The sequence below is a fragment of the Aulonocara stuartgranti genome (assembly GCF_965226115.1).
Source record: "Aulonocara stuartgranti genome assembly, chromosome: 23".
NCBI classification, from domain to species: domain Eukaryota; kingdom Metazoa; phylum Chordata; class Actinopteri; order Cichliformes; family Cichlidae; genus Aulonocara; species Aulonocara stuartgranti.
In genome coordinates this window covers 29,066,462-29,091,698 of record NC_138958.1, presented here as the reverse complement: position 1 = coordinate 29,091,698, position 25,237 = coordinate 29,066,462, and the positions used below count along the sequence as shown (strand labels likewise).

The 25,237-nt window shown below is 40.7% G+C and overlaps 1 protein-coding gene across 1 annotated transcript; it reads left to right on the top strand.

Moving 5' to 3' along the window:
- Positions 1-4,667: 4,667 nt before the first annotated feature.
- On the top strand, positions 4,668-13,684 carry filip1l (filamin A interacting protein 1-like). The gene is made up of 2 exons (XM_082524792.1): positions 4,668-4,810; positions 10,431-13,684. The coding sequence occupies exon 2, from the start codon at positions 10,546-10,548 to the stop codon at positions 13,285-13,287; it is 2,742 nt and encodes a 913-aa protein (XP_082380918.1). The 5' UTR covers positions 4,668-4,810; positions 10,431-10,545; the 3' UTR covers positions 13,288-13,684.
- Positions 13,685-25,237: the final 11,553 nt, after the last annotated feature.

The window sequence follows — 25,237 nt, the reverse complement described above, 5'->3', positions numbered from 1 at the left end:
ATTCCCATACAGAAAGCTCTACCCAGTCCCTCTCTTTTTAGTTGGTGATATATAACCTGTTCAAGACACCAAACAAAATCACATTTTGTGTGTTTGCACAGGAACTTCCTGACCTGAAAGACATGCTATCTTTGGCTTCTACCAACACTCTTTGCACAGACTTGCTTTTCACACAGCCTCATTCATTGTCCTCCAACAACAGTCTCCTCCAATTGGTTAAAAAACACTGTGATTAATTGGATTTTTTTTTTAAACATAACTTGTTGGGCCACATGTTTTGAGTTTACTTCCTTTTAGGAATTCGTGAGTCGTGTCTGGCACCCGCTGCGACTCACGAACGTTGCTCCGTGCACTATTAATGAACAGACATAGACTCAGATTGTGTATGCTGGCATCCGCTGTATCGGCTAAATTGAATTTTGCTTGGAATACGCCACTGGACAAAGTTTGGGTTTTACATTTCCGGCCTTAAAGTTGTCCAGACTCTGATGAAAACGCTTCCTAGATGCTTGTGGCCTTGAACGCTAACTCAATTTCAATGTAAAAGCATCATTTCCAGTATTATTGTATGGTCAATGCACAATTACATCTTGTGATGCCAGAAATAAATGATAATACCGACTTTTCCTCATACTGCATAGCGTTCAGCTGACAGGAAGGGTCATAAAGTCAGATGGGCATGTAGATTGAACACTTGCGAGCCTTTAATCTGTATCCTGGTCATCAAGTAAGTTTAACATGGTCACATCTTTAACATATTAATCCTGCCCTACTGTCGCTTTAAATTTACCCAGAAAATCCAGTTCCTTCAGCTCAGTTGGCAGAGCTCGTAACATTTAGCAACAGTGACCTCAGCCATTGTGAAGCCATGACATATTGTATTTAGTGGGCAGGAGACAGGAAGACTCTTGCCCTCGTTATTCCCTTACACTGCTGGAATCACTTATAACTGCGACTGCCTGAAGCACGTACTCGTAGAACATGCTTTGTGTTTTTACAAACTGTTATGTAACTCATTTGCTGTCTGCCATGCATTGTCACCTTACACCGAGCATGAAACCTTGCCGTTCTCGCACCATGTTTGTCAGGAGCTAGTTATGTCACTCGCTGAAATGCTCCTGAAGTGTCACCACTCCTATTGTCTGGAATATACTGGGCACATTTATTCCCACGAAAAACTGGGAAACCTCACTTAAAGATTAAATTTGCGCCCCTCATGTGACAATAGGTGACACACTGTGGCTTCTGTCTTCAGTTAAAGGCTGAGAATTTTCAGAGTAAGGTGAGAACACCCCCGATGAAGAAAAAAATTAAGACTTTGGCGTTTTGAGCCAAACAATGCGCCACAGATAAAGACTGATGTGCGCTGACTTAAGCTGTGATTACATCACAGTGTGGAACGCCATTGTTTTGTTTGTGGAGCCATTAGCTTAAAGCCACTTTTCACCACACAGGTAAGATGTTTAACCACCCAACCGTTGCTTCAGACTTTCTCATAACCTGGCTCAGTCCAAAGGCAGAGCTCCAATGTGTAATCTTTATACTTTGGATTTTGAAAAGATAAATAAGCAAATAAGTTGTGAAAAATATGCTGGGAAGCAGATGTTGTTTGCTCCTGGGCCATGATGGCTGCTTTAGATTCTATGTTTCAGCCTCCAGATTCATATTTAATAAAAACACATGACCATAGTCACACAAGTTTATTTTACCAGAGAAAGTTGTTCTGATGTGTATGAGAGACATTTCTCCCCATACTCAGATCACTTGAAATACACCAGCCCACTAAGTGGGGGAAATTGTAATACTAACCCCCCCCCTCTCCCCCATCATCAAAAGCAGGCCTAAAAACAGACAGATATCTAATTACATATCTAATCATCTTACTTAAGCCTTCTTTCTATTTCTGCAGGAGACTAAACAACAAATGATTGGATTATTAATTATTAATTGGCTATGACTCAAGTATATCTGCATCTCAATCTCAATATACTCTTGGTGCACAGAACAAAACTTCTACTAGCTCGCTCTAAATTTGTAAAATGTAAGCTTCTTACTTGTAAAGTAATCATTCTTATTTTGTTGTGCCATCAAACCACTATATCCACTGCAGACAAACCTACAGTGAGGGAAACTTTGTTTTTTAACCATTAAATAGTCCCACTTTTTGTCTGTATTTAATACAGTTTGCACACACAACACACACTGTTTTTATTAATGAGCTGCTTTTTTATTTTTACATATAAACTGAGCGAAATATGTTAATTTTAGAAAAGAAAAGTACATCAATACACTACTAACTTACTTATACTAGGCTATATGCAGTCATGATAAAATCTTGTATGCTAGCTAGCAGCAACCGTATTAGCATAGCTATTTTAGATGAATAACCTGAAGATTCAAATGAAACTAGGAATGTAGCCAGAACAAATGTTCATGATACCCTACACTATGTTGGCTACCCTACCCTAGGTAACATAGGCAGCATATAAATCGAGCGCTCTAGTCTATCCTTATGCGCTGAAGGAGGAGGGTGCCAACAAGCACAGGACAACTATATGTGGAAGATGGTGACCAGTGCAGCTGCTGCAATTGAGGTTTTGCAGACATGTGACCACAAACCACACGATGTTAGCTTGTGTACCATTTTTGAAGTGTGAGAATCATGGTGACAATATAGGATCGAGTGAATAAGACCCCAGTCATGCAGGCTTACAGACCAGTCAGTGACCGCCTGGCACGTGTATTCCCCAACCAGTTGGTAAAAATCCTCCCAGTGATTGTTTTGGGTGCTGGGATATTGCTGCGGTTGTAGTTTGAGTGGAACTGACTGACTTCCCCAGCCACTCTCCAAGCTGTAGTGAAACTGTCCTAAGTCGGATGCAAGGCGAATCCAGTTTGTGTCACACTTTTTCAAGTTTATTACCGCTGAGCTTATAGTTATTATTCATAGAGAAATAACTACAGGAAATCTTAGCAATCCTCTAACAACAAAACCAATTACAGGAGGTTTTTGGTACTGCTTCTTTACCCAATGACAGCCAGCAATGCCCCAGAACTTCTGTAATCAGTTGGTGAATACACATTTTCCCCTAGCAACCGGTGATTGTATCATGTCCAACTATGCATCAGTTGCCCACATGATGTCACATGAGATACTTCAATAGCTCCACCCTTACTCATTGATAAGAAAAGCAGTAAGAGTTGGGTATGGAAGTACTTCGTGTTGTGGGTGGATGAATAAGGGGTGATAATTGATTTACAAAAAAGGCAATATGCAAATGATTCTTTTGTGCTTTTCAGACAAAGGAAAGAGATATTTCCAGCTTAGCGAAGCACCTAAAAAATGGCATCCAGATGTGTTCAATTCAGCATACAACAATATCCAAAATATTATCATTCTTATGCTGAAATACACAGGTTTATTTAAGATAGCTGGAACTGCTGTTGCGAAATCAACTTTGTTCCGTCAGCTCAGATGTTTGCAATGAATAACATTATATAAATGCTTATACTGACACAATGTACCAAACAAAAAACAAGACTTGTTTTGGCATCGTATTAGGTAAATCAAGCAAATCTACTCATATTGGTACAAAAAAAAAAATCTGGTTTCATAACATCCATAATTAATTAGTTTTAAACCTGCAGTCACCCCCCCCCCCCCCCCCCCCCCTTCAAAATTAGGTTCAAACGATCCTTTTCCTTTTCAACAGAATTCACAGAATCCCACTGAGCATGTGCGGAGAAATCATCGTTACTCCAGCCATTTCCTAACTGTACTAAATGAGGTAGTAAAAATGAGCTCTCTACTACTTTTACATCTGACATTTATGGAAAAAAGTAAATAGTGCTTAAAAGTTTAAAAAAAAGAAGACCTGGCTGACATAATGGGCCATGTTTGGTGAAAGAACAGGTCAGTACTTGGTAACTAAATCTGCCATTATGTGGACAAAAACACTGCCTAGGGAGAAGAAACTACATTTTATGTTTTTTCATCACTCTAATATGCTTGAAACTAAATAGGTTTTAACTCGAATTTCCATAATACAGCATACTAACTGTGCTCACCGCTCCATGACACTAAACAGGTTCTGCTACTAGGTGGCTATAAGGGAAACACTCCCTGAGCTTAATCAGCATCACTAACAAACCTTTTGAGAGACTAAATGCCAGGGGATCTCTTAGGAGTGGGCTGTGTATACATTTCACAAAGATACAGTATGCGTTACAAGTCTTGTCATGTTCTCCAGCACTGGTCTCAGTTACAAATCCGCATCCAAGAATCTCTTATTAACTTTGCAAGCTGATTATTTTTTCCCCTCTTCTCCCTTGGCTGAAAAAATTAGTTAAGCTGACAAGGCCCATAAGGACATACTGTAACTCGAACTCTTCATCTGTCCTCGCTTACTGTTCGGCCTCTAGAGCACTGACAGACTGTGCAGATATTTCACACATTACATACGACAAGGCATACCTTTTCCCTTCTTATTTTTTTTGTGCCACAACCTTTAGTTAAACAGTTACTCCAGCAGGCTTGCTCAAGCGCAGTTACACATGCGAGCAAGCACACCCCCTTCTTGTGAGCCTCTGCAATGCAAAGCTCCATATAAGGACATGTTGATGATGTAATGGTCCATAGGCAGGGAGCACATCCCTTATTGTTTGGTCTGACTGCAGGAATGCCCACATTACTGCTACTAAGAGTCTGAGAATCAGAGAGAGAGCGGGAGAGCCGAGAGCCCGGGTGTTGTACGGCAAGTTGATCATGAGCTTGTGGCAGTAAAGCTGGGAGAGAGAGCCGCTGGCACAGGTAGGCACACAAAACATTGCCTTTGAGGAGAAGAACTTTCAAAACTTTAAAAGAGCTGCTCCCTTGATGAGCCTGAACGCACACAGATTTTCAGACTTGCATCTTGTCATTCTGGTTGTTCTTTTAAATTATATTTTGTATAGTTACTGTAAGTTACATCTGAAATGTGTCTTCTTTAAAACAGCTGCATAGGAAAATTAAGACATTAGATTCTACTTAATTAGACACCATTGTGGGGGTTTTAATTCCCAAGTATCTTTTTGCATATTTGCTGAGAAATTCTTATAAAAGTTGAATGAATTTAATAGAAATGATCGGAAAGGAGCACTTAATATGACAACTAAAATATGTAGACTGTAAAATTAGGGAAATCTAAGGTAAGGTCCTAAATGTTCCTCGTTGCGTGCTATGTAAGTCAAATAATAAGCAGAAATTAGTACACAATGTACGCCTAATTGAATTACACACAAATATTTGGGTCCCATGTGTAACGACAAGAAAAATGACTGTGTGCGACTGAGTGCGTGTGCAATAGCAGATGGCATAGTTCTGTGATGATAGTAATAAGTATATTATATTAATTCAAGTCACACCAATTAAGAGTAATGCCATTAACTGCATTGTATAAAACAGCAGCTGTGTTTAAAGTAAGTAAAACAGTTTTGGTGCTTAAGACCCGAATGTTTCAGGAGAGTCACATCCAGGTCTCTGTTTGGTTCACACCATGTTATTAATCATAATACCACTAGCAGGAAGTTAATAAATACCCGAACAACATATATCACGCGTTTTGATTGCACTCTGGGGGCATATCACTTGGCCTGTGCGGATTTTAAATACAGTCCGTGGACCTCATCAATCAGTGTCCTCCCTTTGAACTGTTGTCACACCAGCATCTGTTAAAGAAGGAGGAGATGTTCATGTATGTGCACAGGATATATTAGTCTATACATACATGACCTAATCGCTTGCGGTGAGGAAATGGCACAGCAACCCGCAGAGGAGGCGCAGCGGCACTTTACACACAGCGGGTGAGCCACAGTTTCCAGCATAAAAACAGAGGGAAGCCCTCGGCAAAGCTGTAATGTGTGCTAGTGTGTCTCCCATATGGACTTGGCTGAGAGTTCCCGACTGGATGTTTCCTTTTCTTTGAGTGCATTCATGTTATCGTACATTTGAGAGAAAAGGAAAATATAATATAACATTAAGATATCCACTCAAGGACCCTAACACACTAAATCACTCAGCACGACTTGTTTTTCCATGACATTTAACGACTGACAGTGGTGACTATGCATCTGTCTTCCTGGGGAAACCGCTCTGAATGAGATTAGTACCTGATGCAAAGTTTGCACATGCTGCTCCATGAGTGGTAATAGTGATAGCTGTTAAACTGTTCTTTTTTCAAGAATCACAGATCTCTGCGTAAAGGAGCTACACTCTTGCAATGCTGAAAATGTAACGTGATGGGGTTCAAAATGTGGCCCTGAAAATGCAACACACATAGTAAATTAGATGGTGACAGCAGGTAGGTTGAGCTACTAACCATCATTTAAAAGTTTGATTGTACTTCCTTTAGGTGCCACCTGAGGTTGGCTCCAGAAAGGAGTCAATCGTGGAAGGCTCCCATTTTAAAATGGAAGACCAAAGCATTAGAAAACATGTTTTCAACTTTGACCAAAAAAAGAGGAAAAAGAAAAAAGGTTTTGGCCTCTATGGATAGTTTCCCCCTCTCATAACAACTCTAAGTGGGATAATTTTTTTAATAACTTATCCAGCTGGACAATTGAGCTTCCCTGACACAGGTAGTTGAAGCTGATCGGAGTCTGCTAAGCCTCATCCACTACTTTGAGTCATTAAACTGGACCCCTTCACTGTATGTATGTTGCATTTTAATAAATTATCTGACTAATATTAGATTATTATGGTATAGGCCATCCAAAAAGTTTGTCCTTCAGATGTGCTGAGGGAAATTCTACTACTCTATTATTTCTAACTACACTAATTACACTAATTAACTGATATGGGTCTGTTGTGTTGCACTTTGTGAATGCAGCTTGCTAACCAAGCTAGCTAGTATTAGCTGCTAACTTAGCCATCCACCCTTTTATCAATAAAAGCTAACGTCTGGCTTGAAAAACAGCTTTGGCTAATATGGTAACGTTGACAGCTCAAGGTGTGGAACAATGGGTGACATCACGATAGATAAGTCCATCGTATTTTTTTTCACCAAGTGTCACTATGTCTGTTTTTGCCGCATCCATGCAACATGCAGTGTGCTCTAAATTATATCTAACAACCCAAAATGGTCTCAGATGTTGCTCTGTTGGCCAATTACATTCATCTCTCTGTGTGTCCCTGATGAGAAGAAGTCCGGGAACAAATTATCTGATTTAAAGATTTTTTTCTGTACCACAGAGTACATCAGGCACAGAGTAATATAGTCCTACAAAGGAGGTAGAATTTGTCTTTAGTGATGCAAAGTTCTCTTGCATGCAGTAATTTGGATTAATATCCATTTCAGGACTTTTTTTTAACATGTTTTTTTTTTTTAAGCCAGAGTGACAGAGTTTCCAGTAATACTAGGGAACAAAGTATGTTGATCTTTCTATTTTCGCCGATGACATCACTAGGAAAACAGTGGGGACAGAGATAAGAGATTAAATAAATAGTGATTACAAACTGGTTTGAAAAGGACATGTCTGCCTGCTGTAGAGGAGTTTTGCTTTGCAGCTTTTCACACGCATAATCTAATCAAAGAAAAAGCAACCTTTCAGCACATGCATGGCTCCTGATGAGGCGATAAGTATTTTGATGACACCACTGGCAAGCACTTTGTAGTCCTGGGCATGATTTGCAATCAACATGTGTAGGAGACAGGATTAAAAACAAGAGCAAGCTATGTTGATAAAACCCAGACAGAAAAGTGCAAGTCCTTGGGGCTATCAGATTCCTTGAAATGAAAAAGCATGATTGGAGATTTGTTTAATACACTGTTGAACACCATGTCACCTAATAACCCCAGCATAGCAGCCATATCAATCCTCTATATGCAAAAATCAAAGTAGTTTATTCAAGACATAAATCATTTTTTTAAAACTGACATACGTGTAAGTGTGTATTAATATATACCTCCATATAACTTCAACTTTTTCATGTAATTTCACCAGAATAGATCAAAATGTGTAGATTGTCTCTGTTTTAAGTTAAACTGGAATATAAGTAGTAAAAGTGAATAGAGCTTTTGTAGTTGTTTAAATGTAATTGACTGAAGTTTAAAGTAATATACCGGGGAACCTTTCCAAAAAAATGGTACTAAAGTATAATAGCTGAGTAAATATACTTTGAGTTTACCATGAAAAGCTAAACTATAAAGGATGATGCAATCTTGTGTTGTGTGATACTATAAATTTTGGTATCGCTCGGATACCAAATACAGGGTGAGTATCGCTGATACCAATACCGATACCGATAGAGCAGGGTGTCATGATTTATGAGATGAATCTTCATCAGTTTCCAAATGATTAACATATGTTAATGATCAATAAATCACTGTGACTTTTACTTTCTACAATAATTAGTTTGCACAAGAAAACACACTTTTAAGCTTTTCATGCATTTGAAACTGGGTGTTTTTGGCACCTTGAAATGTAAATGTGCCTGTCTCTGAAGCGCTTTGGGTCACCTTCTGTTGTTTAAATGTGCTATAAGCAAATAAAACATGAGAAACAGAAAGGTTCAGACAATTTTCACAGTGCATGTTAGAGTTATATTTATATAAAGTATCAACCCTGGCGCTTCAGTATCGATACGATACCGATACCAGCGTTGCTATCTATATTTGGATTGATCTAACCACCTCTAGTTCAATGCTCTACTCTGACTATACCCAATATTAGAATGGTACATCTTTATTAGAAAATTTCAACATAATTTACTATAAATAAGTTTATTTTTACTTGTCCATAAAAAGATTTCCTCCCATAATGCATTACAACCACACTAATAATTAGGTCTTATTCTTAATCATGCAAATTTATATGTACTTTATTGGGTGTTTTTCTGTGTAATAGCAGCACATGGATCTAGTTACATGTGTCCCCCTAAATCCAACTGCCCTTTAGCAGCTACTGAAGAAAGAAATGACATACTGCTGTAGAAGTGACCCACCCTACTGTACCACACTTACATCATGGCCCACAACCCAAGTGTACATGTGGAATTTGTGTGTGTGTGTGTGTGTGTGGGGGGGGGGTCTTCTGAATAAACTCTGCGGAGCTGTAATTGCTTTTGGAAGCAGGGGGAATTCCTTTAAAAGTATAAGAAAAAAAAAAGCAGGGTGGGTAGGTGGTGGTGGGTTTAGTGAGGGGGAGGAGGGTTGGTAGTAGAGGAACCCCTTAATTAAAGGATTGTTCCATGCCAGTGGGCCATCTGTGTGGAAACGCCTGGCAGACGCACACACAGCAGTCATAACATATTTTCTCCAGGGGCTGTAGGCACTTTGGTGATGCATGCATGTGCCAGACGCCTTGACCCGGGCTGCACACTGTACTTAAGGGACTACAGCTGCATCACATGGCAAACATATTCTATAGTATAAAAATATGGGATTTCATTAGTTGTGGAAATATAAATATTACATATGCTACCCTGTCGGGTCTTGTTATTTTTCTTAAACAGACTGCTTCTGATTTTATTTTATTTTTGTCAGTTTGTCAGCTGTGACAGACATTAAAAAAGTTTACATTCTAAAGTGTTTCTCATTTTTGCTTGAATCCTGATTTCCTGATTTGCTCTTGTGCAATGATGCAGTTATTTCCTTCTATGAGCTAACAATCAGGCCTCAGATTTAGATTATAAGTGGGTCACAGACATATTTTATTGTGCTTGCAATATGTCATGTTGTCCAGTCAGATGATCACTTTCAGAGGTCAGCATTTGGCTGTGTGTCTCTTTTCTGACAGGGGACGTAGGTCTTATGCTACCACCTCACCCACTGTGGAAACCTTCGGAAATTCACTGATTGTTAAACTTAAGACCCACTATTTAGAGCAGGAACTCAGGTTTCCAAAGCATATGAGAATTAGCTGGCACTGAGGGAACAAAAATGAACCAAAGGTATTTCAGAACATAAAGTGATGCTTTTTTTATTATGTGTTAAACTTTCCATGACATAAGAACTTTATTCCTCCTTTGAAATGCTGGGAAAATAACAGTGTTTATGATGTGTCAGAGCTTGGAGAGCTGGACTGTATGGATAACAACAGTGAGGGTGTAGAGTTCCTTTAGGGGTTTTCTTATATAATATTAGTGGATAAACAGGATTAGCATTTTAGATATTTAGGTTTAGGATGCTCTATTTTTACCCTCTATGGAAGACTTAAGCTGCCAAAAAATAAATAAATAATAATTGAGAAATTATCAAAAGATAACAAAATACAAAGGTAAATATTAAAAGGAAATATCAACCTATATACGGTTTGAAAAATTAATTAACGCCTATTTTTACATTTTCTATATTTTGTGCTTTTTAATTAAATAACGTACTTTTGTCAGGAAAAAAGCTAACTAATCAAATTCCTAAAAATCATGTTCCTTTTTTTCTTTCCTTTTATTACAGGTTAAAGCTGTTAATTGATCAGGAAAAGGCCTACCAAGAACGCAAAGACGAAGAAAACAACAAAAAGGTGGCAAGCCTCAAGGAGGAGCTGACAAAACTCAAATCGTTTGCATTGATGGTTGTGGATGAACAGCAGCGTCTTACCGAGCAGCTGAATCAACAGACAGCTAAAGTTCAAGAACTGAGTGCCAGTTCTTCACAAGCCCAGGAAGAGCTGAGCTCAGCTAATGCTCGTCTGCAGGAAGAGGAGCAAAAGGTCTGTCGCTTGGAGGCTGAGCTGCGTGACCAAGCCAGTCGATACCATCAGGAACAGGAAGCCATGACTGCCAAATTAACCAGCGAGGATGCCCAAAACAGGCAGCTGCGTCAGAAGCTTTCAGCTCTCAGCAGGCAGCTTGATGAGCTGGAGGAGACCAATAAAACCCTGCGCAGGGCTGAAGAGGAACTGCAAGAGCTGAGAGACAAAATTAGCCGCGGTGAGTGTGGAAACTCTGGCCTCATGTCAGAGCTTGAAGAGTTACGAAAACGGGTACTTGAAATGGAGGGAAAGGATGAAGAGCTGATCAGAATGGAGGACCAATGCAGGGACCTCAACAAAAAACTGGAGAAAGAGGCCAGCCAAAACCGGTGCCTGAAAGCTGAAGTGGACAAACTGAATCAGAGAATCATGGACTTGGAGAAACTAGAGGATGCATTCAGTAAGAGCAAACAAGAATGCAGCTCACTGAAAAGCAACTTGGAGAAAGAGAGGTCGGTGTCAAAGGTTCTGACCAGTGAGTTGGAAGTCCTCAAAGTCAGAGTCAAAGAACTGGAGGCTGCTGAAAGCCAGCTGGGAAAGACAGAGCTGACTCTGAAGGAAGATCTCACCAAGCTAAAGACTCTCACAGTGATGCTGGTGGATGAGAGAAAGGCAATGGCAGAGAAGCTGAAGCAAATGGAGAACAAAGTCCAGAACAGCACAGGCAAACTGCAGGCTGAACAGGACAGAGTTACATCAGTTACAGAGAAGCTTATTGACGAAAGCAAGAAAGCACTGAGATCAAAGGCTGAGCTTGAGGAGAAAATCTGCAGTGTTACAAAGGAAAAGGATGACTTGAAGGCCAGGTTAAGAGCTGAGGAGGAGAAGAGTAACGATTTGGAGTCTAAAATAAGCTTGATGAAGAAAAGATTGCAATCACTTGAGACAATAGAGAGAGAATACCTGAGAAACAAGGCTAAAGAGGAGAATATCAAAACGCCAATTGCTAACCGCTTCCAGCAAGAAGACAACAAAGTAAAAGATTTGACCCAGGAAGTCGAACGCCTCCGACGCAAGTTAAAAGACATGAAAGTGGTGGAAGGCGAATCATTAAAAACAGAGGCGTTTGAATCGCTGGAGAAAAGATTTAACAACGAGCAAGAAAAAGCTAAAGCCTTGATGGAAGAGCTGGAAGTATCTAGAAAAGAGCTTTCAAAGTACCAGCTGGTTGAAAAGAAAGAGTGCAACCAAGAGCACGTCCTTTACAAACGCCTTAAGGAAGAGGAGGCCAAGTCCAGCCATTTGACCAGAGAGGTGGCAGCTCTGAAAGAGAAGATTCATGAATACATGGGAACAGAAGAGTCCATTTGCCGCATGAAAACTGACCACTCGACACTGCAGAGAAAACTGACCCAGCAGGAAGTCAGAAACAAAGAACTGGCCAGAGAAATGGAGACGCTCACTCGAGAGCTGGAAAGATACCGACGGTTCAGCAAAAGCCTTCGCCCAGGAATGAACGGCAGGCGCTTTTCAGACCTGCATGTTTCCACTAAGGAGGTTCAGACAGACCCACTTGATTTCATGTCTCCCAACTGCAAGGGTATGCCACCGCTGGAACGTGCAGTGGTGAACGGCAAGCTGTACGACGAGAACGAACCAGAAGAAAATGCTAATTACAGCAATGAGCTGCAGCTCACCAAATGTAGCCCCTCGATTATCAATAATGTAAATAATCTTAACAACAACCTGAAAAGAGCACGAGGCCCACTCCTTAAGAACAAAGACGCTCCTCATCAGGTCAATGGAAAAATGCACCCGCGGCAGAATGGCAGCCATGTTCAGCCTGGAGACGTCGTGCTGACCCACAGTCCTGGGCAACCTCTGCATATTAAAGTGACACCTGACCACGGACACAACACTGCAACGCTAGAGATCACCAGTCCAACCACAGAAAACACCCAGTCATTCACCAGCACTGCTGTCATACCCACAAGCGGGGGTCCACCCAAACAAAGAATTACCATCATCCAGAATGCATCTATATCCCCTAATGCAAAATCCATTTCCCCAACAGCAAAATCTAAGAGCTCCTCTGTGTCTGATGAGCCATGTTCACCAGATAGGGCCCTGTCACCTTTTACTATGGCTACATACTCCAGAGCGATGACCCCAGACTCCTGTGGCTCTGTAACCCCAGACAGAGCCATGTCACCAATACAAATAGTATCAGTGATGACAGGCACCCCCGACCGCTCCTTATCCACGGAGCCAGTCGAGGTTGTTGGAGGACACGCCGTCTTCCGCGTGACCCCCGAAAGGCAGAACAGCTGGCAGGTCCAGAGGTCCCCCAGCTTGGGGCCCAACGTCATCACCACAGAGGACAACAAAATCCACATTCACTTAGGGAGCCCATTCATTCAGGGCATCAGCACTTCGTCCCAAACGCAGAGTCCATGCCACACGCCTGGACTTCCGGAACAAAGGACTCAGGTGCTTGCAAACTGCAGTTCTCCTACTGTCAAAGCCAACAGCAAAATCACAAGTAGCATCATGATTAAGCCCACCTCCACCCCAATCCAAAGGCCATCACAAATTACAGTAAGTAATGCCTACGACTGACCTGATAACCCCCAAAACCTTCCATCCCATCCTGCCCATAAGATACCTCTTATACCCCAACTCTATACCCTAAAAAACGTCTGATTTGCTTCATTTTTGAGCTTAAACAGTTGAATGTTTTACTTTTCATTTTTGTTGGTTTGCTTGGTTCTGTGTGATAAAGTTCAAACAACTGTGTGCCTGCATGAAAAAAATAAAGCACTAGAACTTGAATTAATCTGACATAACACAAGGTTTTAACTTAAGTGCACTTACTGTATTGTACTCAGTGGCACATTTGCCATGTAGTCAGACTATTCACACTGATGTATCATACCAATTTTTATACTTCATACTCCACATACTGCATTATTATTAAGTTGTTTGCTTTCCTGAGAATTAAAGTGTGCAAAAAGAAGTATGTTTTAGTTTGTCATCCATGCTTGCCGATTTCATTTATTCACTAAATCCAGCATGTTTTGAATTTTTTCTTTTTAAAAATACATATAATGTGGGAATATGCCAATAGATTAAAATCAGCTCTTTGATTTGATTTGTGCTGCATGCACTGTAACGTTTTAACACTTAAAGACTTGAATCCAGTGAGTCAAAGTCAAAATGTCTGCAGATCACTTTCCGTTAGACTCAAGTGGAAGATTTTTCAGAATAAAAAACACAGTGCTTATGTTTGACCAGATGACACAAACGCAAAGTCAAAAACCCCTCAGGGATTCTCACATGGTTGAGTTAAAATCATAAGCTGATGTCATAGTTTCTTCTTCGGGACACAGAAACCCAGTAACTGAGAAAGAAAACCACAGTTGTGTGAACTTGGGAGTTCTCTTAAATGACATAATGGAAACTCTGCTTAAAACCTTTAAACCTTAGTGCAGCACACCGTAAAGCTGCTGTGGAAGGTGAGTCTTGTACTTTTAAAAATGCAACAGCCGCAGTTGTTCTTCAGCAGTGGTTTTTCAAACATAACTGAAACAATCTTACATATTCACTGAACCATGAAAACTTTTAGCATCAATCGTGTATGCAGCACTGCAAAGGGTACCTGCTGGATTACATCAGTGATTTCAAACCAGGGTCAACAGCACAAGAAAGCCTGCGGGTGTATGTGCAGAGACAATGGATTACGTGGGAAGACTGAATGCACCTGAATAGGTATGAATAGAAGCATTAAAACTCATATGACCGTAAAGGATAAACAGTACAAACAGAAACCCAAAAGCAATAAATACATCATATACAGATGAGGATTAGGTCCACTGAGAAAAAAAATGTAGGGAGTCATGACTTTTCTTTTTCTCTGAAAAAACACAACACAAAACTTTATATATAGTTTTAATTATAGATGAATATAAAAGGGACATAAATGTGAACAAATACTTCACATATAAAGATCAATACTCTGCATCTAATTGGAGCTGTAGCCTAAAGTAATGGCTTATTGTTACTAATAAGCTAACTATAACTCCTAAATGGTCAGATGAAAGCAGTGGCTAACGGTAAACATAGCTGACACTCAGATGAAACTGGCCTAAACAATGATAGTTCAACTGGCTGAAAACTTATTTTAACAACATACATTTTTATATAATTAAATGTGAAAACAAGATATGTTTAAACTCGATTTAAATGAATAGATCTCAATAGATGATGATGTGATGCTGGCTTGAAAAAGGTTGGGAACATTTCAATCTCACATGAGGGTCAGAGTAAAGAGAAGATGATGGAAAAGGGCAGAATGAGAAGGAGACGGAAGACCCTTGTGGCAGTCCTTACAGGGAGCAGTTGAAAGAAGATGTAAAGTACAATTCTGAAAAAAATCTAAAAAAAGAAATCTGGAAAATTATCTACTGCAAATTTAGGGTAAACTATGACGAGCAATGTTTTTTTTTTTTTTTAAAGATTACAACAATACAAAAACTTTACATAATAACAGTCTAAGTTGTCCGACATAGTGCAAAAGATATAGTAATATAATCATAACTTATACATATTAAAACTATTTTAATATTCTCTTAAGTAGTAAAGAAAAACAAACAAAAAAATAAAATAAAAAAAAGACCACAGTATGTCTAGGTTATCTGAGGTAGTCCTGTGCTTAGAAGTTGGTATGGCTGCCCATACCAGGAGGTAAACTTTTCTCAGACTTAATCTGGGACTGTAAGAGAAACAACAGTTTTTAGACACAAACAATAGCATTATCTTACTAAGTTAACATCTGCCTATATATGTTACAAATGGGCAGGACTGAAAATATAGCTCTAACTGCTAGCCGCTACTCTCTGATCCTCACAGCTAATGTGGCTATTAGGCAACTGCTAATAGTTAAACAGGTAATGCTAACATGCCATTGACCAGGTTAACGTTTAGGATAATTGTTAAATACTTCAACATCGTTGAACAAAATTACTTATAAAGAGCCAGATTAACTAAACGGGGTAACTAGATTGTTAGTGCAAAGTGTCTTTAGTTTTAGTTTTATAAAAGTTGTGCTGTGTTCAAAATACAGGCGCAGGTATTTAATTTCAATATGAAGCACAAAAAAATTGAATAAAAAATAAAAGACATCCTTTTTGTTAGTATTCAATATCGGCACAATTAGCGGTAAATTACGGATCACAGTCCAATTTAAATATTCTCCTCCTTATACTTTGTCTGTCACAAAAATCTGTGAGTTTACACCTCATACCTTCTCATGGTGCTCTTGTTGGAAATACCAACACATCACTTGTTTGTTTTTTTTTACCTAAAACCCAGTTTGCACTGGTTCAGTGTTTTCATGAATCTGGCCCAAAAATGTTCAGTGAACAAAAACTACTGTAGCTGCTCCTGAGTGGAGGCCCTTTGTTGTGCCTACCTGTATGCAGCGGTGTTGTATGAAGTTGGGTGTGAACTGTAGGAGGTGAAGACAGCACTGCTGCTCACTACTTTGAGAGGAAGACGCACCCACCTCTAAGCACTGGGACCAGAGGGCACTGCACTAAAAGTGGACTATGTTCATCCAAACATGCGGCGTGACAAAGAAAATCCTAAAACTTTTAAAGTGGTGGAAATAGAGGGAAAAAAAAATGCCTTTATTTCCCAATGTTATGAGCATAGCAACTGAATAATGCACTCCAGGAAACATACTGTAAACATCACAAAACCCCTTCAGAAAACCTGATACTGTGTTTGGGTCACAGGAACACAAACGTATTCGTTGAAAGTTCTTTTTACCGAGCGTGCCTTTGACTGGGTAGAAAACCAAAACGTTTATTTTCTTTTCTCCCATGAATCACGTCCTTTGAGATGAGTCATCTGTATAGCCTGCAAATGTTTTCTATGTATATGCATTCTTCCACATGGACTGAAAATGTTACCTCGTACGTGCGTTTCACTTCACGTTAAATCTGTACCAAAGGTCAGAACTGGATGGTCGGGGAGGGGAGGTTGATTGAAAGGCAAGAATGAAAGGATGCAAGAGGAAAAGGTAATTCATTTCATGTCTTAAGGAAAAGATAATGAACGCCTCAGATGGGCTTTCCTCATCGCAGTGGCATTTTATGTACGCATGAACCTAAAACTAGAATTACATCATACGATTGGCTTGTTTAAAATCAAACACACACAAAGAATCGTAATTATTTTACTCTGTATTTCCAGCTGGATCAAAGCCACCAGATCCATACTTTAATTGTTAGGTGATTCACACCTTTGTTAACAAGTAGGGCAACAAATTAAGTGTTGTAAGAGGTAGAAAGACAAATTTGAGAAAGTTCATTGCTCTTCTTTCCATCCCTGAGCCTTCCTCTTTACCCAAAGTCTTACATTTTACCAATAACCATTAAAAACTAATACACTTTAATGAATTACAAACTCATACTTTGATTTTTCATGGAGCGAGGCAAGTGCTGCAGGAAAACTGTTGAACCTGACCCAAAGGCAGACGAGCTGGTGTGGCAACGAGGCGATGATTAAATCAAGCATTAAATCCAATGAGTGAGAAGGAGCGCAGCTGTGGAAACCAGATCCAAAGCTCGCCTGGGTGTGATGAAACGATGCAGGGGCTAAACAAGATGCTATTCATTAGACCTCTCCTTGAGAAAAGCATCCAGCAGCTGGGATTACTGTCTGCGACCTTAATTACCCCCTGACTCACTTTAAACTTATTCGATTCATAAAACTCATCTGGTTCAGCCAAGGAAGACAGATCTGTGCACGGTATCCCAGCCAGACTGGGAGAATGAGTATCATGTGACACACTGGAAGGCTATTTCATTTAAAAGCCTGCAGCAATGCTCCCTTCTGCTGGGCGAGAGCGAAGCTGTAATCACACTAAGCTCACAATGATACTGCTGATTAAGAGCAGAGTTGTTCAGGGGTGAAAGAAAACATCAAAAATGCCAGACATCCTGATGTGACTTTTGAACAATCAGCTACTGATATCAATCAGCCAGGGACAGGAAAATTGAACGATTACCACGGCGCGAACAAAGAGAGCAGATCTCCGTGCTTTAGCCCACCTTGACCCTTAATAAACAGCAGTACTGGGGTTTTGTCTAAACAAAAGGCTTCGTGAGTGTGAGAGTGCAGACATTGTGAAAGCAAGCCTCTCTCCCACCGCAACGCAAGCACCAAAACAAACCTCGTGTTTGGTTGCCACAGAAACAGCTGTGCCGGTGCAGAGTGTGGGGCAGAGGAGGAAGTACTCAGCTGAACTCCTGCTGTACTGCTGATATATGAGAGGACAAAGCCGCACATTAAGGTCTCTCTCCATGTAAAATCAACAGCACTCCCATGACGTGGGTCAGATTTTCTGGACCATTAGCTCCGCCGAAGCATGAGGCCCTACTTATTCTGAAATTTATACCCCCGTATGAATATTTAAGGCTGTAGTTCACTGAATATTTCTTAATTCTCTAAACCTCACGAGCGCTTCTCCTAACAGCAAGAGGTTTGGAGCTCGGCAGGGAATAATATCAGTGAAGTGATGAAACTCGTGGAAATACTGAAAACTTTCACTGGGCTGGAGAAAAGGATACCAGATCGATGACACTTTCATACAAAGAGACGGTTTCGGTTTTTATTTCTGACTCCAGTGAACTCCAGATAAAAAAAGTTAAGAGGCCTGGACTGAAAAGGGCTTTTGAAACTTTTTTTTTGCTAGAGATATCTTAAAATGCTTTCCTAATATCAATTCTGTTTTAGGGATGTTTGATGTAAAGTACAAAGACATTTTTTTGCAGTACCAATCAGCTTTTGAAAAATGAGGAAAATGAAGAATAAAGCTGTGAAAAGATTAAACTCAGCCGTGTGTAAAAGTCCTGAAGCATCTCTCATTTCTTTATATTTTACTAAGAAAATGGGAAATACGTGCAGTGGTTTATTTAAATGAGCCAGTACACATGGAAATACAGTATATGAGGCAAAAATTAGCTTTTTACAATTCTAACAAGCCTGAAAGTCAATATTTGTCGTTATTTAACCCCCTTTATTCTTCAGCCCAGTCTGAACTCTCTTAGGCAGCTTTCTTGTCATTTGTTTAAGTAGTCTTCAGGAATAGTTCTCCAGGCTTCTTGAAGGACATCCAAAGCTCTTTATTGGATGTTTGTTCTGTTCTCTGTCAACACGATGCCACACTGCTTCGATAATGTTGATGTCCGGGCCCTGGGGAGGCTAATACACCAGCTTTTTTGCCGTGTTTCCCTTCCTTAAGAATGGCGTCTTAATAGACACTTTCACTGATACTATTTCCTGGCTAATAGCTCTTTGGGAATCCACTCGTTGGTGCGAAGATAGTATTTTATGTCTGTCAAACATGATCATAGATCAACATTTAAGTGGCTTAACAAAAAAAAAAAAAAAGCATTTGTCTGAAAATGGGTGCAAGAACTGTATGGCGTTATTTTTGTGCCACGATTCTGAGCGCACGTAAAAAAAAGTTTGCAGGTGCAAGTGTTGTATTTTGAGGAGAAATTTATTTTTGAGCAAAGAAAAGCTGAATTTGAGTGAACAAAACATTGCTGCGTGCAAAAAATGTATTTCCGCGTTTGCTATTATCCACCCACACATACAATAGCAGCCCCCCTCGCTCAGTTTTCGCATTTGCGCTCACTCACAATGTGTTGCTCGCGCTTTCAACATTTCTGCCCGTGCGTGCTCAACTCGTTCTGTACACCGTTATATTTGTGCCACAAAACCAGCCAATCACAGACTTGGATGCAAAAAAATCTGATTGGCTGTTCTGGTCTCCAATCAGCTCGAAATGACGAAATGCAATATCCCAGAATCCATTTCATCCAAAACTCAAACGAGGCAGTGGCAGAGGAACGCAGAGTGGCAAGGTTTGAAATATTACTCTTTCTGGGTCACAAAATAAACTTTTAAGATATTTTCATGCGAGAATGTTGCTGTGTAAACTTCTAATACCTGCTCGATTCATCAAGACATCACATATTTGCATAAGTGCTCTGACGTTTTCGGAGATGCCTGTTACCCACCAGCTGACCGCTTGGGAACTCGGGTTAAACATAATATATAAAGCTGGACTGACAAAAAAATCACAGACTACACCACCAGGTATTATAGGAAAAACCATAAAGCTGTTGTCACAGTGATGTACACTGTCTTGTTGGTACAGTGGGGCAAAAAAGTATTTAGTCAGCCACCGATTGTGCAAGTTCCCCCACTTAAAATGATGACAGAGGTCAGTAATTTGCACCAGAGGTACACTTCAACTGTGAGAGACAGAATGTGGAAAAAAAAATCCATGAATTCACATGGTAGGATTTGTAAAGAATTTATTCGTAAATTAGGGTGGAAAATAAGTATTTGGTCACCTCAAACAAGGAAAATCTCTGGCTCTCACAGACCTGTAACGTCTTCTGTAAGAAGCTTTTCTGTCCCCCACTCGTTACCTGTATGAATGGCACCTGTTTGAACTCATCATCTGTATAAAAGACACCTGTCCACAGCCTCAAACAGTCAGACTCCAAACTCCGCCATGGCCAAGACCAAAGAGCTTTCGAAGGACACCAGGAAAAGTATTGTAGACCTGCACCAGACTGGGAAGAGTGAATCTACAATAGGCAAGCAGCTTGGTGTGAAAAAATCAACTGTGGGAGCAATCATCAGAAAATGGAAGACATACAAGACCACTGATAATCTCCCTCGATCTGGGGCTCCACGCAAGATCTCATCCCGTGGGGTCAAAATGATCATGAGAACGGTGAGCAAAGATCCCAGAACCACACGGGGGGACCTGGTGAATGACCTGCAGAGAGCTGGGACCAAAGTAACAAAGGTCACCATCAGTAACACACTACAACGGCAGGGAATCAAATCCCGCAGTGCCAGACGTGTTCCGCTGCTGAAGCCAGTGCATGTCCAGGCCCGTCTGAAGTTTGCCAGAGAGCACATGGATGATACAGCAGAGGATTGGGAAAATGTCATGTGGTCAGATGAAACCAAAGTAGAACTTTTTGGTAAAAACTCAACTCGTCGTGTTTGGAGGAAGAAGAATACTGAGTTGCATCCCAAGAACACCATACCTACTGTGAAGCATGGGGGTGGAAACATCATGCTATGGGGCTGTTTTTGTGCCAAGGGGACAGGACGACTGATCCGTGTTAAGGACAGAATGAATGGGGCCATGTATCGTGAGATTTTGAGCCAAAACCTCCTTCCATCAGTGAGAACTTTGAAGATGAAATGAGGCTGGGTCTTCCAACATGACAATGATCCAAAACACACCGCCCGGGCAACAAAGGAGTGGCTCCGTAAGAAGCATTTGAAAGTCCTGGAGTGGCCTAGCCAGTCTCCAGACCTCAACCCCATAGAAAATCTGTGGCGGGAGTTGAAAGTCCGTGTTGCTCGGCGACAGCCCCAAAACATCACTGCTCTCGAGAAGATCTGCATGGAGGAATGGGCCAAAATACCAGCTACTGTGTGTGCAAACCTGGTAAAGACCTATAGTAAACGTTTGACCTCTGTTATTGCCAACAAAGGTTATGTTACAAAGTATTGAGTTGTATTTTTGTTATTGACCAAATACTTATTTTCCACCCTGATTTACAAATAAATTCTTTACAAATCCTACCATGTGGATTCATGGATTTTTTTTTTTTCACATTCTGTCTCTCACAGTTGAAGTGTACCTCTGGTGCAAATTACTGACCTCTGTCATCATTTTAGGTGGGGGAACTTGCACAATCGGTGGCTGACTAAATACTTTTTTGCCCCACTGTATATATGTATGATTTGTATCACCTTCATGTTTCCAAACCGACACCATGACCAGCAGCTTTTACAGCTGTGGCTCCAGCAAACATCAGCTGATACTAGAAATTAATATTAAATAAATTCTAACAACAGCTGATCCAGCTTAAACATGCTGCTGTTGTTTAGCGCGACATCCGCTGGTTTCCTGTTTCTGGCACAAAGGAGGAGATAAACAAACAAGAGAGACGATCAGCTGATCATTGATCAGTTTCATGACTGAAGTAGCAACAGGAGAGGGAGGGAGAGAGAATGAGGGGAGAAGAGGCAGCTGTGCAACGTAAAGACAGAATAACTCCAGCTTTGTGTCTTTTTTTCATTCTAGCTGAAGTCCGGGACTAATCACGTTCCTTTTACCCTCAATACGGATGTATTGTAATTGGTCCAGCCCAGAGTTGATCATGACCAATTGGCTAATCCACCACCTTTCATTGTTTAAATCGTTACAAAAACAAATAAACATAAAAATGAAAAATCACCATCGGCCCCCCTGGCAAATGTCCGGTATGCCCAATGGCCAGTCCAGCTATGCGGTCAGCTGGTGGGTAACAGGCATCTCCGAAAACGTCAGAGCACTTATGCAAATATGTGATGTCTTGATGAATCGAGCAGGTATTAGAAGTTTACACAGCAACATTCTCGCATGAAAATATCTTAAAAGTTTATTTTGTGACCCAGAAAGAGTAATATTTCAAACTCTGCCACTCTGTGTTCCTCTGCCACTGCCTCGTTTGAGTTTTGGATGAAATGGATTCTGGGATATTGCATTTCATCATTTCGAGCTGATTGGAGACCAGAACAGCCAATCAGATTTTTTTGCATCCAAGTCTGTGATTGGCTGGTTTTGTGGCACAAATATAACGGTGTACAGAAAGAGTTGAGCACGCACGGGCAGAAATGTTGAAAGCGCAAGCAACACATTGCGAACGAGCGCAAATGCGAAAACTGAGCGAGAGGGGCTGCTATTGTGTGTGTGTGTGGATAATAGCAAACACTGAAATACATTTTTTGCACGCAGGAATGAATTTTGTTCACTCAAATTCAGCTTTTCTTTGCTCAAAATAAATTTCTCCTCAAAATACAACACTTGCACCTGCAAACTTTTTTTTTACTTGCGCTCAAATTTTTTTTACGTGCGCTCAGAATAGTGGCACAAAAATAACGCCATAGAACTGGACTTAAAATGAATACAAACAAAGCAGAAAGAAAAACTTTGAAAGACTTTGAAACCCATTCAGAAAGCCTGGAGAGCCATACAACCAAGTCTGGCTTCTTGGAGGCAAAATACAAAGAAATGAGGGCTGGCTCGAGACTTGCACAGCACTGTGTGTGCCATTTTTGTTTGTTGATTACTCTAAAGAAGATAACCACTTGCTGACTATCACCACATAGGGATTCAGTCACTGTTTAATGGATAAGAGGATCGCACCATGATTGGTGAGATCTTCTTATGTTGTCCTGAGCTGAGTGTTTACAAAAAGAACATCATGCAGCATCAAATAAGACTTGAAACTAGCCATTCAGGTGGAAAATGCATACTAAAGTGACCCAAGTGAGGCGTTGGGTCTCCTTGTCTCTACAGTCAGACCTTCTGCCACCAGAGGACTCTGCCCCTGCTGGACATTAGAAGCAATGCAGATTTAAAGCACTGGCTTAATCCATCTTTCTTATCCAGTCTACTGAGCATAAAAACTACACATTTAAACAAGTGCATTAGATGACAGCAGTGTTTATCTAAATCAGTGTATCCGTTTCTTGAAATGCCAAATGCTAAATAAACATGCTACAAATACATTTACAGAGTATGCCATCTGTGGCTGAGGTTCCTCATAACTGTGGAAACACCTTATCACTGTACTGTAAACAGGACATAGTTTCTACTGTGCAAGGACCGATCCAAAAGTGATGCACCCCAGTGTGCTGCCCTGCTGCTCTGCATGTAAACATGCTCATTAAAAGTGATTGCACAGTAAGTGGAGCAGTAAGTTGTTTAAGAAAACGCGAAATGCGATGTGTCTCATGAGATGCCCTCGTATGAGGACTGTGATATAAAAGCACTGGTTTCTAAGCACAAGTTACACTGTTGGTATCATTACCAGGATGAAGTGGAACTATATCGGGGCCATTAGCAGTTTGCAGCAAAGTTTTTTTTTTCATTTAATCATCAAATCATTCTCAAAATACAGTGGGGCAAAAAAGTATTTAGTCAGCCACCGATTGTGCAAGTTCCCCCACTTAAAATGATGACAGAGGTCAGTAATTTGCACCAGAGGTACACTTCAACTGTGAGAGACAGAATGTGGAAAAAAAAATCCATGAATTCACATGGTAGAATTTGTAAAGAATTTATTTGTAAATTAGGGTGGAAAATAAGTATTTGGTCACCTCAAACAAGGAAAATCTCTGGCTCTCACAGACCTGTAACGTCTTCTGTAAGAAGCTTTTCTGTCCCCCACTCGTTACCTGTATGAATGGCACCTGTTTGAACTCATCATCTGTATAAAAGACACCTGTCCACAGCCTCAAACAGTCAGACTCCAAACTCCGCCATGGCCAAGACCAAAGAGCTTTCGAAGGACACCAGGAAAAGTATTGTAGACCTGCACCAGACTGGGAAGAGTGAATCTACAATAGGCAAGCAGCTTGGTGTGAAAAAATCAACTGTGGGAGCAATCATCAGAAAATGGAAGACATACAAGACCACTGATAATCTCCCTCGATCTGGGGCTCCACGCAAGATCTCATCCCGTGGGGTCAAAATGATCATGAGAACGGTGAGCAAAGATCCCAGAACCACACGGGGGGACCTGGTGAATGACCTGCAGAGAGCTGGGACCAAAGTAACAAAGGTCACCATCAGTAACACACTACAACGGCAGGGAATCAAATCCCGCAGTGCCAGACGTGTTCCGCTGCTGAAGCCAGTGCATGTCCAGGCCCGTCTGAAGTTTGCCAGAGAGCACATGGATGATACAGCAGAGGATTGGGAGAATGTCATGTGGTCAGATGAAACCAAAGTAGGACTTTTTGGTAAAAACTCAACTCGTCGTGTTTGGAGGAAGAAGAATACTGAGTTGCATCCCAAGAACACCATACCTACTGTGAAGCATGGGGGTGGAAACATCATGCTATGGGGCTGTTTTTGTGCCAAGGGGACAGGACGACTGATCCGTGTTAAGGACAGAATGAATGGGGCCATGTATCGTGAGATTTTGAGCCAAAACCTCCTTCCATCAGTGAGAACTTTGAAGATGAAACGAGGCTGGGTCTTCCAACATGACAATGATCCAAAACACACCGCCCGGGCAACAAAGGAGTGGCTCCGTAAGAAGCATTTGAAAGTCCTGGAGTGGCCTAGCCAGTCTCCAGACCTCAACCCCATAGAAAATCTGTGGCGGGAGTTGAAAGTCCGTGTTGCTCGGCGACAGCCCCAAAACATCACTGCTCTCGAGAAGATCTGCATGGAGGAATGGGCCAAAATACCAGCTACTGTGTGTGCAAACCTGGTAAAGACCTATAGTAAACGTTTGACCTCTGTTATTGCCAACAAAGGTTATGTTACAAAGTATTGAGTTGTATTTTTGTTATTGACCAAATACTTATTTTCCACCCTCATTTACAAATAAATTCTTTACAAATCCTACCATGTGAATTCATGGATTTTTTTTTTTCACATTCTGTCTCTCACAGTTGAAGTGTA